This window comes from Carcharodon carcharias, chromosome 23 (genome assembly GCF_017639515.1).
Source record: "Carcharodon carcharias isolate sCarCar2 chromosome 23, sCarCar2.pri, whole genome shotgun sequence".
Lineage (NCBI taxonomy): Eukaryota > Metazoa > Chordata > Chondrichthyes > Lamniformes > Lamnidae > Carcharodon > Carcharodon carcharias.
In genome coordinates, this window is record NC_054489.1 from 19,292,250 (window position 1) to 19,312,712 (window position 20,463).

At 38.8% G+C, this 20,463-nt stretch overlaps 1 protein-coding gene across 3 annotated transcripts in view; it reads right to left on the bottom strand.

Annotated features, from left to right (window-relative positions):
- LOC121294020 (breast cancer type 1 susceptibility protein homolog) overlaps positions 1–20,463 on the bottom strand; it is a 63,051-nt gene that overhangs the window by 22,209 nt on the left and 20,379 nt on the right. For 2 of the 3 annotated variants that reach the window (XM_041217504.1, XM_041217505.1), the window contains 8 exons: positions 19,043–19,142; positions 18,186–18,234; positions 16,251–16,399; positions 8,639–12,265; positions 7,230–7,312; positions 6,288–6,447; positions 2,901–3,048; positions 954–1,126 (listed from right to left, as the gene is read on the bottom strand). In XM_041217504.1, coding sequence (XP_041073438.1) covers positions 954–1,126; positions 2,901–3,048; positions 6,288–6,447; positions 7,230–7,312; positions 8,639–12,265; positions 16,251–16,399; positions 18,186–18,234; positions 19,043–19,142 — 4,489 coding nt within the window. The remainder of the gene's footprint in view (positions 1–953; positions 1,127–2,900; positions 3,049–6,287; positions 6,448–7,229; positions 7,313–8,638; positions 12,266–16,250; positions 16,400–18,185; positions 18,235–19,042; positions 19,143–20,463) is intronic. The other variant, XM_041217506.1, reaches the window with a different exon arrangement.

Genomic DNA, 20,463 nt, shown 5'->3' on the forward strand with positions numbered 1-20,463 from the left:
TTGCCAGGAAGAAAATTAAGTCCTTGAATGTAACCTTCATTTGCAAGAATGGGGAACCAACAAATCTTCAGCTGGTCAGGTTTCATTTGCAGTCAAGTCATTAAATTGGCCCATCTTAGTTGCACTCTTACTTTCTAGCTTACTCCCAGGTGTGTTTAGTGGAACTGCTAGAGCACTGTAGGCATAGGCATTTCCTAAAGGCAGAGAAGCACAGGTCTGTCCCAGTTCCAACACTAACATGTAATAAAATGGATCAACATTATTACAACGACCTTGTGATCAGAATTCCTCCCTCAACCCTTGGGGAGACTTGCACCTGTAACAGGAGTACAAGGTGTGCCATTAAAACATCTGCAAACCAACATAACAGCACATGTATACTTCCGAATAGTTTCTTAAAGAAATTCTATAGTACTCGTCCTTGATCACTGTGCTATGTAAAACTCTTCTGATTATACTGTAGGTCATTTTTCCATCAGCTGGTGTCACTGTAAACGGCCCACACATGTAAAAAGGTAGCATTGGGACCACAAGAGAAAAAGGACACAGAAGAAAAGGGCTAGTAGGACGAGTAAAAATTCTGAATGTGGAGACTGAACTTCTCTGAATGAAGGAAGAAGACCATACATCAATCCTTCTTTTATTCAACCTTCACATACAAACAGGACAGAATAGCCAAATTTCTGCAAACTCTCAAGATCTATAAGCATAGCTGGAACTCTGCTACACAAAAGCAGTTAAGAATCGGGGCATTAGGACAAGACAATAACACTTACAAATTTGCAGACCGTGCTACATTATTTTGCTTCATTCCCAGGCTGCTCTGCACATATTACACCAACTGTTTGTGTTTTTAATGCATATAGGACATATTCTGTTTTTTGATTCCAAACTTTAAGCTGAACTCATATGGATGTTTTGATTCTGTGTGCTTTCCTTTATATGAGAAGTACCTTCACTATCTGAGTTTGTGAGTTTCTTTATCTCCTCTTTCTTTTCTGCTGCATTTAGCGAATCAGTCATTTCTCGAGAATCTGCTTTAGATTGGAATTGGTTTAGCGAACCATTCGCTGCTTGGCATTTCTCTGATATTTGTCCATTTTCCAAATCCATAAGAGAAGTGGAACTGACAAAAAAGGAAAAAAGCAGTTAAAAATGTTTTACAATAAACAAGAATAATTCTCAACACCATTTGCGATTCCTTGGATATTGAGGCAGTCCATATCAATATGTAGCAATATGTGGACATCATTTAGGCTTGAGCTGAAAACTGGCAAGTAACGTTTGCGACACACAAGCACCAGGCAATGACCATTTCCAACAAGAGAGAATCTAACCATCTCTCCATGATATTCAAAGGCATTACCACTGCTGAATTCCCCACTATCAGCAACCTGGGGGCTGTCATTGACCAGAAACTGAATTGGACCAGCCATATAAATATTGTGACTATAAGAGCAGGTCAGAAACTGGAAATTCTGAGCTAAGTAACTCACCTCCTGGCTGCCCAAAGCCTGTCCAGCATCTACAAGGCACAAGTCAGGAGTTTGATGGAATATTCTCCACTTGTCTGGACGGATGCAGCTCCCACTATGCGCAAGAAGCTTGACACCATCCAGGACAAAGCAGCCCAACTGATTGGCACCCCATCCATCACCTTAAATATTCACCCTCTCCACCCCCAGCTCTCAGTGGCAACAGTGTGCAGGCAAATTCCCCTCCAAGCCATTTAACACCCTGACTTGGATGTATATCACCATTCCTTCACTTGTCACTGGATCAAAATTCTGAAACACTCTTCTTAACAGCATTCTAGGTTTACTTGCATCAGATGGGTTGCAGTGGTTCAAGAAAGTGGCTTACCACCACCTTCAAGGGCAATTAGGGGTGGGCAACAAATGATGACTCTGCCAGCGACATCCACATCCCATTAAAGAATAAATAAGTTTGGGCTGACATTATTACAAGACATTCTGTTCATCTACACATTTCTCATTCCCAAGAAATTTGGAATACATGACCACTACAAAATACTCCAAATATGCTTGTGTTTTGTAACCTAAAAAGTAATGTAAAACTTTTTTTTTTGCAGGAACTGGTATTGCAGACGTTTCCATGCCATGACAAACTGTACTGCAGAGGCAATACTGCCAATAGCAGTGTTTCAGGAAAAGTCTAGAATCATGGCTCAAATCATACTTGGAGAGAACAAGGAGACAATGGAACTTATCACCCAGTTAAGCACTCTATGAAACATTAAACTTGTTCAAATCAAATGCTGACTAACTTGCTGTGCATTTACGCTTTTATTTCAGACTCGTAACTTTTACAATTTTCTGTTTTACTGATCTAGTTATCCTGTGCAGCAACTAATTGCAGTTACTGGTTTTAACAATTTTTAATCAAACTCAGGTAATAAATAGTAGCCAACCTGTTCTGGCTGCATTATTTCTTTGCAGTTAATTTACTGGGGAGCAAGGTATAAACTATCTCGTCATTTAGGACAATTTCAGGAGAAGTATAATTGTTAAACTGGTCAGCATTTGGCAAGGAGGATATACCACCCATTACTGTTGAGTATATTCCTTGCCATTTGGTCTACTATGACCCAAGTATCTTCTCTGAAGCTAAGCTAAATTCACTAATAGATTCCCTGCAAGCATTTTTTGTTTGACAAGTTAAAGATAGTACGCAAATTATTTACGGAAGTATTGGTAAAGGCTACAGAAGTAACAGTAATTGTTCACTGAGCTCAGTAATAGTTTAGGGTGTCCAGTTTAAAGGGAGGAAACAAAAAAAGGGCATTTTTATCTCACATTGTAAACTCATTCAACATCTACATACTGTTTCTTTAGTCAAGAAATATATGCAAATTTAAACAAGTCCTGGTATAATCTTACCATTCAGTCTCCTCTTCGTCCCCATGTGTAAAGATTATGCTTGTATTTAGCAGCGATTGAGGTCCTACAGCTTCAGTTGCTGGAAGACATTTTAATTTTGATATGCTTTCCAAATTTCCAGTATGTCCCAGGTGAAATTCAGCAGTAACTGTTAACATAAAGAATGAGGTTTTTAAAAAAAATTATATACATTCACTCTTACATAGAAGTTACAACACAGAAGCAGGCTATGCAGCTAACCAGTCTGTCAGCATCTTTGAGGTTTTAGATAGATGCTGGAATTTCATATTTGCTTACAAAAATTGATTAAATATATTCTACCCAAGGCCAATTATGCTTCACTGCACTGATGATAATAAAGAATTAATCAGTATAAATAATTCATAAATGCTGCAAGTGGATTATGAAGGTTTGTCTAACTGATAAAAATTAATCTGGTGATCTCCTGCTACCTGTGTAACATTTAAAGATTGCTTCTTTCAGTTGCAGCCCCCACCACTAGGTTAAATGCTTTTATTCCTCGACATTTTCCAGTCAAGATTTTCCATTGTACTTGATGTGAATGGTTCAGGAGTCATGGGAAAACCAACAAGGGAGAAAATCAGGGAACAGAAGAGGGTCTGGGTCTTCATAGGAAAGTACAAACCTTATTAAAAATGATTTGTGCTGAATGTTATTTTAATGTAGCGGTAAGCCAGCAACTTGCAAAATATAATTTTACAGCAGTAATGTAGAAATGACTAAAAATTAATGGAAATCATGCATAAGCTTCAAAGTTGATGAAAAATTTAGAATTTGGGGTGGGGGGGGGCGGACAGAATGGGGTGCAAGAAGTGGCAACTGCTATGAGTAAACTCCGAAGCATCATTTGAATAATCCATGCACATAAATCAGTTTTAACAGACAGATTGCTGAATTTTTCTGATATTTTTTGCCTATGAAATATTTAGAACCTGAATTTTAAAATCACGGGCTGCAACTAAAAATCATTGGTTGCCTTTTCAAAAGCTGCATGACCATGTCAAAGCTCCGAATGAAACTACAATTCTGATGCCATGTCATAGATGTAACCAGCACAAGACTATACTACATTTGCTAACTTACAGCAACAGTTTTGAATCAAACATAACTCAAATAAAAATGGTCAGTTGTCAATGCCTTTGCAGTTAAGAGCTTAAAAACCTTGCTGGAATAGCATCTTTTAAGCAGTTATATAATCCCAAGCTAATCAATCGCATGTGTTTTTGATAAAAACAATGGAATGCTTATGGATCCCATACCTGTGGTTACCCACTTGATTGTAAATGGCCAAGTCTAAAACCTTGTTCGATATCACCAGGTAGAGTGCCAGAGTACCTACATGTAACTATTTAATTGATTCCAGATGGAATTCATTTGAAACTACTAAAATGTCAATACATTAACTATCTTTGTCATCAGTTCCCAAATGTCTGTTTGCCCCTGCAGCAAATTTAGAACAGAACAAAACTAAAGTCAGGTTTGTTAGTGAGTTTGAGAATACAGGTCAACTTCTGAACTGAAGACAATCCTTAACTAAGAGTGCAATGATTTAACTCCATTCCTTGACCAATACTGTTCTGAAAATGTGCTCTCCAGTAAACAGTGGTATCTCAGTTGAAGTGGGGTTTAATGTCAAAGTTGTTTCTTTGCATTAATTCCAAATAATATGCATATTAAATCTTTCCAAGAATCCCATATAAAAATCAAAAAGTGAGCTTTAAAATTAGATTAGAATTTTCAACATTAAAGGTAATAAAATCCGAAATAATTTAGTTTTTAAACTGGCTGGTTCCATTCTGGGTTTCAGTTCTGCAGTCAGCTTTTGTTCAAATCAGGAAATTGGCAGAGAAAAGTCACAGGTTACCTAAAGAGTACTTTGACTAAACCATTTTTAATTATAGGTTTAAATTGTATTCTGCAGAGGAGGATTTCAACTTAACCAGTTTCTGACCGCAACAAATGATTCTTCATTGCATTCTGCTCAATTTCTTCTACCATCATGCACATGACTGCTCCTATCCTGAAGTAAAAATCAAACTGTTTGAAAAATAGACTCTACATTTGGATATTAAATATGATTACATGTCTGTGCAACTATCCCTTTAGTTTCAAATCGGTCTTGGAATGTTAGATTTCAAATTGGACACCAAGTGCTCTATGTAACATGACAAATGGTAAATTCACATCACACAAACTCCCCATTCTGTACAAACATAGTGGTTTCAAAATAGTTACTGACAAAATGTTATACCACCCCATCGATGTTCATTAATGAAGCATGCAGGAACATGTTTTGTTGGTTTGCCTTGTTAGGACCCCCTTAGAAACCAGTAGTGTTTCCAAAGAATTTTATTAGCAACTTATATTTTAACCTACAGAAAGAGCCGCTCTTGTATACTTACCACACATTGCACTCTCCATGGAATCAGCTGTCCCTATAGCAGACAGTCCACAGGAACTCCAGCTTCCAATAGGTCTGCATTTCCTAGTTTTCCCCAAGTAATAACTTTGAGCGACCACCTCTTAGTACTTCCCATAGCTTTCGGAGTGTTTTCCAAATCCAATAGCAGTAGCAAATTCTGTCCCGATGACTTGCCCCTCTGGCCACACAAGGACGACTCTCAGAATTCTTAGGTGGCTGTGGAATGCCTCTCTTTGACTAGAGACTGTCTCCCTCCCATACCCGGTAGCTCACCTAGACAAGCAACCTCATTTCTCTGCTGACCACACCAAAACTGCTGTCTGTGATATTCATTGATTTGTAGGGAAGCCTGTAACCTGATCTCAAAAACGGCCTCCCCGCATTCTTCCCCACAGCAACATGAATCACTTGGGCCTTGTATCTATGTAGAAATGCTAATTAGCTATCCTTGAGAGCCTAACTCTCTTTTATGTTGGAATTAAATGAACAAGTTAAAGCATAACTGTTCACACAGCCTGACATTCACAACACTTCTCTGGGACTTGAGACTCTCAGTCTCCACTGCTAACACACAGTTGCCCCCATTGTCTCCAAGCAGAAATACCTCCACCTTCTTCCCAGTAAAACAATCAAAGCCTTCCTTTGATCTCCAAAAACCAAAGCACCCATGCTTACTGCCAGGCAGACTTCAGAACAGGTCGCATGACCAATCTATTTTACCTTAAATTAAAGACACAGTTCCAAAATATCTTATAAATCTCATAACTGTAACAATTTAATTTAAATCACAAGGCATTTTCATCTGTTAATGTTAATCTTTTGTGAATACCATGGAAAGTATCTGCACAAAAGCAGCCTAGTAGAACTCTCATCATCTGCTACTCCGAAGTTATACAATTTTATTTATGGTTTAAAAACTTTACCCTTTTTAATCAATGAACTACCTGGTTTCACTTGTTTTTCAAATAGCTCTGGACAATCTTCTGGATGGTTTGTTGAGAACAAGTGTTCAGTGTCTTGGCTTCCATGTTCACCCAGAACTGCCTCGAGCACAGCCATTTCATGCTCGAGTTTCTTTATGTTATTCTGTATTGCACACCTTTGCTTGGGAGGTAAAACAAAAAGTTTCCAGTTGAATTAAATTTTTTTCAAAAAAAAGAATGGTGCACTAAATGCAGCTTGTGATTTTAACTCAATAAAATATTTTGAACAAGGCAATTGCTATTCTATCATGATGGAAAAAGACACTTGGGTCTTAATTGGTCTTTACCGCTTCCAAATTCATGTGGAGGGCTTTTAACCATATTGCCATACTGATGGCAGACGTCATTTTAAAAAAATGATTATCATCTAAAAAAAACAATTATTTTCCTAAAGCACTGAGTGAGGACATAAAAGTATGCTACGAGATATGGCTACTTACTGCACCAAAAACTCACTTTCAACACACTATATATAAATTATGCCATTATGGTCCTGATCCAACTTAATGTCACGAGGAAAGTGAAAAACTACAGATGAAATTTCTAAGATGGGGCTCTGGGAAATTTGTAGCTCACTCTTTATGATAGCTGAGAAATAACTCTTGGATGTTGATTTATCTGATATTCTTCAACCTTGAACAGTACTTTGCTGGTTCAAAATGAAAGAGGAACTGCCATGTTTTGCATAATATTTAAGCATCTGATTTCAACTTTGCTGATAACCAATAATTTAAAAAAACGTGGGAGGAACAGGACTGTTTTTGATGGCTGTCTATTCTAGACTTGTTTTGTGACAAAAATATTGCCCCTAGTCTCACTATGAATTTGTGGTACTCAATAGAGATTACTCTCCCAGCACATTTTAACATTTTAATTTGATGTTAATTTATACCCTTGTTTTACCTGTGTGGTTAGAATTTCAATCTCTGGAGAGGAGTCCCCTGTACGGCTGGCTTCACTGTCGTTGCTAGGTACTTTTCCACCTTCTGCACACAAACACAGTTGGAAAACTAAGATTATAACAACCTACACCTGCATGTTGACTCTGGGGCAGGTGCATCTAAATCCTTAGATGTGGAAAATGAGTTAAATAAACCACATACACTCTCACTATACGAAAGATGTAAAGCAATACTTTTCGGTGTTTAACTCAGGCCCCACCAATATGCAAACCAGTGCCCCGTTCTGTGTTCTAACTGAAGTGAAGTTGCACAGAGAGCATCCCCATTACCTCCACAAAATTTGGATTTTGCTTGGTGTATTTTTCAACACTTCTGACAGAGTACAATTTTGTACGTGGACTGTGATAAAAAGCAGTAAAGGCAGTTGTGCTACTTCCCAAGTTGTCCATTTTTAAAAAGATTACCCCGTGTATGAATATAATTTATTTCAATCATTGATCTGTATTCCTGATCTTAGTTGCATTAACTATCCTTCCTCTACACACACACAGACATCAGGTTCCTACCTCCTAGGTTATTTTTGATCCTCTTTGCATCTTCCTCACTGATCGTCCTGGTTTCTATTTTCACCTTCCGGAACTATCTTTTCTTTTAATTCTTAATAGAAAACCTTCACTAAACAGACCCATGGACTTGTTTTCTTCATCTGCTTGTTCAGTCTGTCAACTAATATGCTGGTTATTTCCAGGATTTCCTTATACCAAATCCCCAAAAGGAGGGGGTAGCAGATGCCTGTTCGTTCATTATCTGATGCAAGGTCCCTGAACAGTAACAATGTATGAAATTTAGTATCAGTGACAATTAAGCCATAAAATGGAGAAACTAAGACCATTGGTGAATCTACAATATATCTTGGATATTAGATGCACCTGCCAGCACATTTACATTCCTATTGTTTGTCAACAGGAGACAATATCATCAATGTACAAAAAAACTGGACTTGTTAATATTATAGCTTGTTTTTATTTTAATAAAGCTGTGCCGTCTGCAGATTCAAGTCAGACCAGATGTAGAATATGAAATTTCTAGTCACCTTAATTGCTTAGTCTCAGATTTTATGCACAATGTCCATAATTTTTCTTGAATGGTCATATTAAGGGAAAAAATACAAACCACTGTTTGATACAATGATAATTCAAAGTTGGACATTTATATTGCTTTGAAAGTCAGCTTCAACATCTGGTCACCAGAAATGTTTGCCTAAAAAAAAAATCTTTCAAATTTCCCAGTCAGCAGGTAAACCACCAATAGAACTTTGACTGCCCCATGTCTAAACATTAAATTGAATTCTGTGGGTCAAGTCACATTCCAAGCATGAAAGTTTCCCAAAATGGCCATTAACTACCATACCAAAACACTGTGGCTGCACATATGGAGCATCCCAAACTTCTTCAACTTTGCGGTCATTTTTTTCATCCTGGCTCTTTGATTCGGTTACATTTAAAGCGTTTATTTGTTTGTGAGTCTTACTGCTTGCTTTTGGTTGGGGACTGGCATCAGGGGACGAACCACTAGAATGAGAAGAGAATAAGTCAGGAGATTCCCCAGATTCTTGGCTTGGGGCAAGGCATTCATTTTTGGGAGAGCCTTCATCATCTACATTTTCTTCCAATTTATTTACTTCAGTACAAAAAGTCTTTATAACTTCTGTGTTGCTGTTTGGCAATGAAAAGGGTAGTCCCAGTGAACCCTTTGAAGACAGATGTGTTGCACTTAAGGGACTTTGCGACACAGACGGAGCATGTGACCCCAATCTGTTGAATCCAAAAATCTGAAAACAAGGTAGCTCTTCATCGCTTGTTTCAGATTCTGAAGTCGACAGTTTAACTGGCCGCTTCCTCCGTCGCCGAACCTGCTCTCGTGTCGAAGATTTCTGAGAGTTTCTCTTCTTCTGTTTCTTTGTCGCTGTTTCATATTGCTTCAGTCGGTCTTTCTGACATTTACTTTGTATTTCATCCATGCTTTTATTTATGCTTTCTTCAGCACTATCTAGCAGCCCATCAGGAGTTACGGAAGACACCAGTGAATTTTGTAGACATTTGTTCTCGCCAGTTTTATATCCTACAACAACACTTTCTTGTGCATTGGTAAACATAGGCTGAGAGTGGCATCTTGCAACATCAGTTAATTTAACTAATTCACTTTCTGTAGTGCTTTCTACAGTCGCAGGAATATTTTGAAGTGATTCACAATTTTTAGAAGACCCTATCTCTTTTAACAATTTATCTGATTTATTTTCTTGATAACTATCTTTCTCATTTGCTTCTTGACCAAGCAGATCTCTAGTTGAAAACAATAATTCAGACTCTGGATGGGCATTGGAATCAAGTTTTGTACTTAAGCCACCTTGCTGAATCTCTTGGCTGACAGCTACTTCTAAGGCTCTGTCTTCAACTGCGTTTGTGGTTTTTTTATGACAAGAATTGTTGTGTGCGTTGCTCTTTAAGTGCTCACTGTCTGTGACTTGGCTTGATCTATCAGAATCAAATATTTCTTTCTCTATATTAACCAGTGAACTACTGGTATCTGAGCTTTTTATTTTCAGCAAGTTGCTGCTCCTTTTTCCCTTCGACCTGCTACTTGATAGAGGCACCACCTCCTGGATATGCTGTGGAAATACAGGAGGAAGAGGCGACCCAGGGGTTGAAGTTGGTGGAGGCACAATTTCAACAGAATCACGATCTTCCCTGCTCAATAGCTTCAGCACACTATCCAACTCAGATGTGCACTGTTTACTTTTGACGCCACTGGCAACCTCGGCTTTTTTGATTGGAGAATCAGTTTTATCCAAATTAATTTTTCCCGTTTCCTGATTTGTAGCAGCACTTCCATCGTAATCTCTGTTCACTGCATTTCCCCTATCGATCCCTTTTGATTTACAAGTGGCCTCAGCATCAATACATTTGGAAACCGGAGCTTTTACACATTCATCTTCTACAGACTGACGCTCTGATCCTGGCATAAGAATGAATGATTTTCGTTTTGATAATTTGAATGACTTTAGAAGCTGCTCAGTATCCACTTCACTGTCATCAGTCACCTCCTTTGATCTTGTCTGTTGTTTGATAGCTACGCCCTCACTGCTGTTCTCTTCACTGTTTACCGTTTCTACTTTGGAATGACTCACAGTCAAACATGTAATATCATTTGGGTTCACTTCATCTTTACTTGTACAACTGGAATGTACTTGTGGGTCACTGTGTTTTTCCCCAAGAACGGGATGTAGTAACATGCTGGCTTGTGAACCTGAATCTTCCGAGTGTGTGCCAGATGCTGCTATGAAGGAAGAATGATCAGACCACATTGGACATTCAGCTAGCGCAGTAACATTGTCAGTTTCTGCTGCTTTATCGCAGTCCCTTAATTGATGCACATTCTCTGATAATCTTAGCACATCACTGTCTTCGAGCTTTTCTACCATAGAGTTCCCATGTGATCCATGAGAAGCTACATAATCTTGCTTTGAATAGCTATCATTAGGTAACTGTTCATTACAGGCATGAACTATAATATCCTGCATTGGGAGACTCTCAGTTTCTACACATACCATTCTTGCATCAGTATTTTCCTCACTAGGCTCTGCTACGGAGTCATTGCCTGCACCAGGTGCAAGGAGTGTATGCAACCTGGTGAATTTAGATTTCTTCCCTTTATTTTTGTCCTGCAAGATCAACTCTTCATCCAGCAGCTTCAATCTATTACTTCTTCTGGTCACCCTCAGTTCTGGTTCGGCCTTCATTGGTTCTTCGCTACTGGGGAAGCTATCAATCTTGTTCTCATTCATGTCAACTGGGTTGCTTCTAGGACTTCCATCAGCTCTTACAAGCTGATTAACTAGCTGCAAAGGTTTAGTTCTTTTTCTTGTCTGTTTTATTGATGACTTTTTTCCTTTTTTCCCCAAACCTTTGTTAATTTTTTTCTTGCTTTCAGCATCAGTCTTGCCTAACTCCAAGTCTGGCTGCTGTACAACTTGCTCAGAGTCTTCACCACAAACTACTAGTTTGTCATTTTGTTTAATATCAGATGGCTCACCTTGTACTTCTTTACTTGTCTCAGTTTCAATATTATTAGACACAGGAACATTCTCCTTGGGGTCTATTTGTTTTTTTCCATTCTGAACACCATTGCCATTGTTACCCTCATCATTGACAGACCTCTTTATAAAGTCTTCAGGATCTAGTCCATTGCTTTTTCTTTTCCCTTTTTCAGTTTTATTCCAACTGATGTCAAAGACATCTTCTCTGCGAGATGTCAATTCATCACTTTTAATGTCAGAATTAAAACTCCAATTTACTGGAGCACTTTTTCTCTTATCTCTCTTATATGTTTTCCCAAAGATTTTGTTTTTAACATCAGCTGCAGTTACTGTTGCTACACTTTTTTCTTTTAAAGGCGAGATTAAGCCATATTTAACTTTTTCAGTATCTTCTGAACCAGAAGCTTCTCCACCAGAGTCAGGGCTCTCTCCTTCTAAGGAATCTGACTCCATTTTCTGGTCATGTGGATTAGATTCCACACCAACAGCTGTCACCTCATCAACATTAATTTTGGATAACCATTCACTGACTTTCTTGATAATTCGCTGGCTTTTTCTTTTGGACACTTTTAGAACTGGTTGGCTTACAGTTCTCTGAATATCAGCTTCATCTTCAACCATTAAAGTAGAATCTTTAGGGTTCAGCTCTTCACAGTTAATCAATTGATCCACATCTCTTTCTAAAGCACTTTTTTCTGAAAAAGGCGTTGCACTGTCAGTGAAAAGTTCGTTTCCGTCAATGCAGCTTTGCTTATTCACCCATTCTGCAGCAACTTGCGAGGAGCTCTCATTTGCAAAGATCTTGCCAGGTACCTCTGGGCTACAGAAATTACTTTCAGATTTGTTCTCAGTCATTTGTTTTTGCTTTGTTTCAGATTCGGTTGCACAGGAATAATCACCAGCATCCGTGTTTGCAGTATCTTCTGACACTTCATTATCATCTACAAATTAAACATGTTTTCAATCAATAATTTAGGATTAGTTTTGATTGGTAAATTAGTCTTTTTTTTCATCTCTTACTTTGCTTGTGTAAATATTCTTATGGAGCTTTAAAGCTGAATTTAAATTCAAAACCTTGGACAGCAACTTTCTCTCTCCCCCCCCATGAAAAATTTCTAAGCAATCTGCCAATTCGCTTTTTGATGAAAGTAATCTATGTTCAGTGCACAACAAAAAGATCACTGTTTTCATATGGTCACACAAATTAAGAAGCTGTAGGTCAGAGATTATTCCTCCTGAAATGGAAAATCTGAAATACAATGCTAGCAATTAACAATTTATTGTGAATATCCAATATCATCCCTGGATCATGCAGTTAAGTGAGTCAATATAATCATATAGTTCCTGTTCCTCATACTGACCCACCAACCCTCGAGTCAGGAGGGGAGAACAACCAGTCTTACAACATCTCCAAGAATGGGAACAACAATTCTTGGACAAAAACATTCTTGACCAAAGTAAATGGACCAGTCATATGGCAAAAAGAAGTCAGCAATATAATGATGTTTAATGCATTATCTAAACTCATCTCCCCTCAATCCACGGCCAATCCGTCAACCTCGCTGTTCCTTGTGGTCTCCCCCAACAGAAGCAACCATTTCGGTTCACTTCTCCCTCTCCTTTATCAACGCCATCCCCAAAACCTCATCATCCACCTCTAGGGAAAATACTATTCTTCAGTTACCCTCACTAAATCACTCTCAAACTCAGAATTATTTCTGCTCCTGTTGGCGTGCTCAACTGGTCTCCCACCTCTGCTTTTAATTCCCTTGTTCGAAACACTGTCAGACTCCCCATCTTTTTCCCTTCAGGTTCACGAATGGAGGACATCTGACAACTGGTCTAGTCATTCATTCAATATTAGAGTTGGCTAAACTATGTTAAGCACTGCTGTCTCTTGTTATCCTCAGTCAAATCATTCTACTAATTCAGGCATTCTGTGAATGTTCCACACTAATTTCTGCTTACCCATGGCCCCCATCCTCACTGATCTACAATGCCTTTGTGTGCTTCAACCCAAAGAATATAAAATCTTTATGTAATCTTTGAATTTTTTCATGGATCTGTCTCAAACTATTTCTTTAAGCTTGTCCAGTCTTACATCTGGTGAACTATTCAATCCTCAATTTAGTCTTTTGTACATTCCTCCTCCTCCTTTCACATTACCCTGTCATTGGGTCAACTTTTCAGTCACCTCAGCCCTAATCTCTGCATTGCCACATGAACCTTTTGCCTCTCCTCTTACACTTTAAAAAAAAATACCTGGATTACATGGAAATGGCAGGATGGGGTGGTAGTGGGAGAAGTGACATGAGAACGAGATTTAAATATGAAAATGGATTCCTGAAAAGCAAAATTGGAATCCCTAAAAGAAATATATCTTAGCTAGTCTGAAGTAAATTCTGCAATGAGCATGCTTAAACCATCACACATTATGTTGGGCCAAGATTATGCTGAGAGACTTTTAACTACAAGACACAAGCATACTTTTTTGGGATAAGCAGGTGTCTCGGATTCTTAGGAATTCAGGGAGAATGAGTTTGAAAAATAGGTGATAAGACGATAAAACAAAGATTAAGATCTTTCATATATTCAATCGGTGCTATACTATAACCTTTTGTACTGCTATGCAGTTAATTTCAATTAAATTAATTAAATTTAGATTCAGACTATCCACATGAATGAACAAAGAAAACCTGATCAACTAGCTTTGAAGCTCACTTCTTTAAGACAAAAAAAAGTCCAATTTACACGATTAATCTTCTAACAAAGGAACTGAATAATGTCCTTTAAAGCATCCAATAAAGAAATTATGTCTGTAAATTTTCACGCCAGGACCTTCAAGAATAATGGAACAATATCTCCAGGAAAATCAATTCCACATGATTTAGAAACCAAATGGTGCCAGGCACTTCTGTTCTGTGCAACATTGATCAGAATAAGGTGATCAAAGAAACATTGTAATCTACATAACTACCTTTCTACTGATGCCAGCAGTGCAGAGGCCATCAAACTGCAAAGGCTAATTGAGCAGTCAGGTTTGCCTTCCTTAAATCAATTTCCTCCAACTCTTTTTCAAACATGTGCTCTTTTATCAGTAATTGTTTTAGCCAAGAGATTACAATGGGTGCAGCCGGGACGATTGTAAATTTCAAAGGTTTGAGAACAAGTACTATCTTGCCCAGAAAGAAAAATACAAAGATTGATAGGTAGGGATAAGGACTAGCAGGGGAATGATGAAGGAATGTTAGATGGCATGAGCAGAGCAGCAAAACACATTCAGAGAGAGAGAAGCCATTAAAAACAGCATGGGAATTCCTGGCAGTGACAGGGCAGCAAAGCACAGCAAAGCACAGCAGGAGAAAGGAGCAGGGATGACAGGCTGGTATACACCGCAAAGTGACATCACAAGACAAGGAGTCACATGGGGTGAGTGTACTGCTATGCATTTAATTTTAATTAAATTATCATATAGTTACAACCGGTATTCAAGTAATCATTCATATCTAGGGATGAAGTTGAAATTAAATAAGAAAGGGATAGCAACATTAAAAGGTTCTGAATTTTTCAGTAAATTAAAATCTGAGGAACATGGGTAATAGCTAAACTAAGCATTTATGATAACCTCCTTATAAAATAAAGTGATACTAGGACAAGGGAGTAAGCTGATTGATGAGTAGCCAATAAATCTTTATTTATTCAGATCTTAAACTTAAGTCAGTTAATAGCCTAATAAATTGAGGGGGTTGGAGGGGAATTTCATCACTTAAGGGGGTTGGAGGGGAATTTCCCATTTTTTGTACCTAACTGGTCATGAGCTTTTAATCTGGTTTGGTGTCTCTCCTAGGAGATTACCTGGTCCTGAACCAGTAGGGAGCATATATATCAGGGTGGCCAAACCACGGCTTGTGAGCCACTTGCAGCTCTTTTATAGATAAAGTGCGGCTGCCTGCTTTTACAGTCAAAGAAGGGCGGTTGTTAAACAGAAGGTAAATCCGAATCATTCTGAAGAATTGGCCAAGGCCTTGGCTCGGCATGGGGAGCCGCCGTATCCACCAGCCCAACTCTAACCTGACTAGTTTAGCCCAGTTTGTGTGATTTGATGATGCAGAGGCCATACTCCCAGTAGCTGCTGCTCCCACATCCAGCCTGCAAAATGCCTTCCTGCGCTGGATTGTCTGTCTGCTCCCTCGCCTGCAGGAAGTCGAGGCAGCCGGACTGGGGTGAGAGCAGGTCTGGGCGAGGCCTGTAGAGCAGCCGAGGTTGGGATTTGTGGGGGGCAGGTGGGCATGGCGCTGAGAATTGGGACCTAGTGTTTGGGCCCCGGCAGCTGCTTTTCTCCACTCCAGCGCTTCCACATCCAGGCAAGGTGGAGAAATCCAGATTTGGAGGTGGGGGTAGGAGGAAGGGATGAGTGAGTGGGATTGAATGTGGAGGGAGGGCATGAGTGAGAGAGCGGGGGCTGAGTGAGGAGTGAGGGGACACAAAAAAGTGTGTGGAATAGTAATAAAATTAAATGTGTCTCTGAAGGTCATCTGTGTCTTGTGGCTTTCAAAAGTTTGGGGATTATCATTGTGGCTGTAAAGTTCAGAAAGTTTGGCCACCTGTGATATATATTGTGGTGCATGAGATATCACAAGGGCAGGTTGGAAAGGCCAGTGGGTGTTTGGAGGAGACTACCCAACAGATGGCAATATAAGAAAACAAATGTGTTAAATGAAAAGCAGAGAAAAGAAACTGTTTATCTAACAATTATTTTGATTTCTATTCCCAAAAAACACATGCAACAGTTTTAAGTTTCTTGAATTCAATATTTTATAAAGCAACAAGTGTAGGGTCATTATGGCAGAAAATATCTAGCTCTTCATGAGAAGAAATGTGAGGAACTTGAAAGTCTGGAATTTTGGCAATCAAACATAGGCGTACCCATTTCTGATGAAAATAGTCCCTCCGGTGCTGGTTTCGATAATTTTGATTTCTTTCCCTCACAAGGTTTCTCATCATTGTCACATTGATCAATTTTCTCTTTTTGAGAAGTAGCTTTCTTATTCACTGGTTTTTGATGTGGTGTTGACCTATAAAAGCGAACAAAACATCAAGTTCAAACTTCAGTGAATTAATTATTGGTATGACAATTGTTCATTCAAAATAAAAAAAGTGGAGCTAGGGTTTTAAAAAGGAAAATTATTCATGGATGTAAAAAAACAATGTATGAGGTGAAGAAGTTAATTAAATAAGATGCCAAGAGACCTGGATCAGGATGACTAATCAGTACTAGCAGCAGTGGGGAAGCACATCTGTTATCGACCATCTGTAACATCAGGTTTTCCACCTGTGGTTTCACATAGTGGGAGGTGCAAGGAAGATGTCAGACGAATGATTTTTATTTCTTTAATAAAAAAACAAAGTGCTGGAAAAAGTCAACAGGTCTGGCTGCATCTGTGGATAGAGAAACCGAGTTAACGTTTCGAGTCCAATATGAGTCTTTTACGGAACCTGCTGAGTTTCACCAGCATTTTCTATTTTTATTTCAGATCTCCAGCATCAGCAGTATTTCGCTTTTATTTTGATTTTTATTTATTTTTGTGCTGCCCATTTTTCTGAGCAACTGAGGAATTTATTGGCCTGGAGGTGTGGTCAGTGGGGAAGCAACGGCACTCGCTGCTGACCTCAATGAAAGCCACAAAGAAAGATCTATTAATCTCATCAACAAGAACTTTACCACTCTTGTGTGCAGTAGATTGCAATGGGCCTTCCCAGTGCGGAGCTGTGCCAATGTCATCATGCTGTTCAAAACAGTCCAAGTCATTATTAAGTCAACATTAAAGAATTTTCACAGACAACCAACCAAGGAAATGAAAAGCACTAAAGTCCAAACACTTTTTGTTAAAAAAAATTACAGGGAGTAAAATAAAAGATTAGGACATAAACATAGGGTGAAGGTAGAAGCTGAAATATTCTGAAAAAATATTTTAATATTTAAAAGTTTAGTTTAAAAAAATGTTGTAATTAAATCATAATGGACATATTTATGAATGGAGAATTATTTTTGCAGGGCCAGATCTATTGCTCAACAATAGTTATTGCTCACATCGCTGTTAAAAACCCAATAATACCTAATTGAACAAGGTGTAACTTTTTATTGCTTCTAAAAGCAATGAAGGCGCTGAAAAGGACAAGTTCTTGCCAAATCAACTAACTTGAGTGACTGTTGGCTCCGGAGGTGTGGGGGCATAGCGCAGCCTGTGTCAGAAGTCAGCGGTAGGCTGCAGTTTTAGGATTTCCATGTTAATTTGCCCATGTGCTACATCCTGAAATCGCGGTCAGTCTCAGGGTGAGAATGCCACTGAATGCTGTTCGCTGACAGCACAGCCTCCACCCCACCCGACCCTGTAAAATCTGGGCCATTATTCAAATACCCACTTGCTTGGGAATTCATAAAAACATGCTGGTAAATATCAGTTACTTCAAAGGGCAACCCAACCAAACTTAAAAAATTTACAAGCAATATTCAAAAGCACAAAAGTCCTAGTGAATGACAAATAAATGAAACCCTCTCTTTGCCATTGTAGCCGATATAAAATCTTGCTGCAATGATTGAAAAAATATATAACATGGCAAGTCAAGCACCAAGCCCAACATCAATAATTTGTTCAAACAATATTAGTTATTACAGATAAAATCATTATTTTGTTTTTTTTCCTCCACGTATCCAGGTGTATTTTAAGACTGATCACCTACTTTCACATTCCCACAGTACATAAAAAGATATAACAGCATTTGAGAAACATTTCATAATGTAATTAGTCTTGTTAGCTCCATACAGGATATGCTGCTTCTGATCTTTGCAGCTTCACTTACTTCACATTAACATGTGTTTTGAACAAAGGCTCCTCAGAAGAGTCCGAATCTGTAATACAGAAGACAAACATTAAACTATTGTTATAAAAACAAAAAAACTGCGGATGCTGGAAATCCAAAACAAAAACAGAATTACCTGGAAAAACTCAGCAGGTCTGGCAGCATCGGCGGAGAAGAAAAGAGTTGACGTTTCGAGTCCTCATGACCCTTCGACAGAAGGGTCATGAGGACTCGAAACGTCAACTCTTTTCTTCTCCGCCGATGCTGCCAGACCTGCTGAGTTTTTCCAGGTAATTCTGTTTTTGTTTTAAACTATTGTACGTTGACCAAATATCAGCTGTCACTCAAGCGGTAGCATTCTCACCTCATGGGTTTAAGCTCATTCTAGAAATTTCAGCACAAAATCTAGGCTGGTAATGCTGCATTGCCAGAGGGCCATTTTTGTACAAGATATTAAATTGCATCCTCATCTACTGTAAAGAGCCCAGGGCAGTATCCAAATTCATGCAAGAGAGTTCTCCCAGTGCCCTGGTCAGAATCTATTCTTCAACCAACACCATAAAAAAGATTGCCAGGTCATTTATTTTCAATGAAAGATTCATAGTGCTCGCCAATTATTTGATAAAACGTAGCACTCCTTCACAGGCAAGAGATGTAAGCAGAATTGGACAGAACTCTCCCTCTAGCCAAACAACAGCACTGCCAGTGACTAAGAGGCGGCTGAGGTCTGTGGCAGACATTCTTTCCCTCCTGGGTTTAGCTGGGGGGGGGGGGGGGGGTTGGTACTAGGTCCAGAGAAGTACAAAAAAACCACATACAAAGATCATCCCTTCATACTAGGCGCTTAAAATTCTCACCAATCCCAATGCAGACTGCAGTGCCCTCGATTTTCTGCCTTTTAATTCTTGAGGAAACCCTTTTTACAAATTCAGTCAAAGGAGGGTCAGCGCCCACCTTCTGTACAAGAAAACAAAAAGTTATTTCAGAATTTCTTTAGCTATTCGATATAATTAAGAAGTTATGTAATATATGGTTATTTCCTGATAAACAATCATAATGATGATAAAACTGCTGTGATTACATCACAATTACCAATATTTCAGTGTAAATGCCATATATGAAGCCCAATGGGTGATGTTTGGCACAATATCTGTCACAGCCAAACAACGTCACTTTAGAGGTCCAAAGATAAAGAATACACATAAAAACATATGGGAGCGACTGCAAGGCTGTGGTCTCAATTCAGTCTTCAGAAGACTGTTATATAAATTGTTTGAAACATCATCAGAATCTCACAATGAAATTACTGCTGTGTGGATATCTTTACATAGAATAAAGTTAACATTTGAAAATTTTTCAAAAAAAGTTAACATTAAGCTGCATAAATAAACTCACAGCTGCAATCTCATTGTGAAATCTGAGGTGTGATTAATTGGCAATCAAAATTTTCAGTTTCTAACTACCCTCCAGGCTGTCAAAATCAAGAGATCAGCTACTTGTATAAAAAAACAACAAAACTCCTTTCCCTCGTCAGCTAATTCACCCCACATTCGGAGGATACAAGCGAGTTAAGAATTCACAGAAATGGGAAGGGGAGGGGAAAAAAAAGTGAAGAGCAATGGCCCAGAAATAACTGGAAAAAAATATCAGCAAGGTCACATACGCCATGAGCTGTGAAGAGCCACAAATCACTGGGCAAATTGCACTTTTTTGTCACCAACCTCCCCCACGAAGGTTAAGGCACGCTGGATTTGCACTGTAAACATGAATGAATCTCATCACAGCCAGTTAGGGCAGGAATTTCATGCTATAATGATTCTATTAACGACATGATTTACAGTCCTGCCAGAAAACTAATAAACCTGTTAAGGTCTCACTTCAGCTCAGTGCTAATTTGCTCCAAGAGGTTTCTTTTAAACTATTTTTTTTCATACTTTGTCCACTCTTTGTTTCTCTCTCTGTATCTAATTGACTCTAATTCACCCCATTTCCCTCTCCTTCACTTGCACAGTTTCTCTCTCTATCCTTAAATTTCATTACTTAAGGAGAAAGGCCCTTGGGTCCAACGTTCAAGATGTCTTAGACCCGCCCCTGTTGACCACTGCCCCAAAATTAACAAATCGCTTTTCCAGCAACGAGCAACACAAAAATATTACCTCGAATAGAAAGGGGAAAAAAAATCCAATTCACAATGTTAGAAACATAGAAATTAGGAGGAGTAGGCCATTCGGCCCTTCGAGCCTGCTCCACCATTCCATGTGATCACGGCTGATCCTCT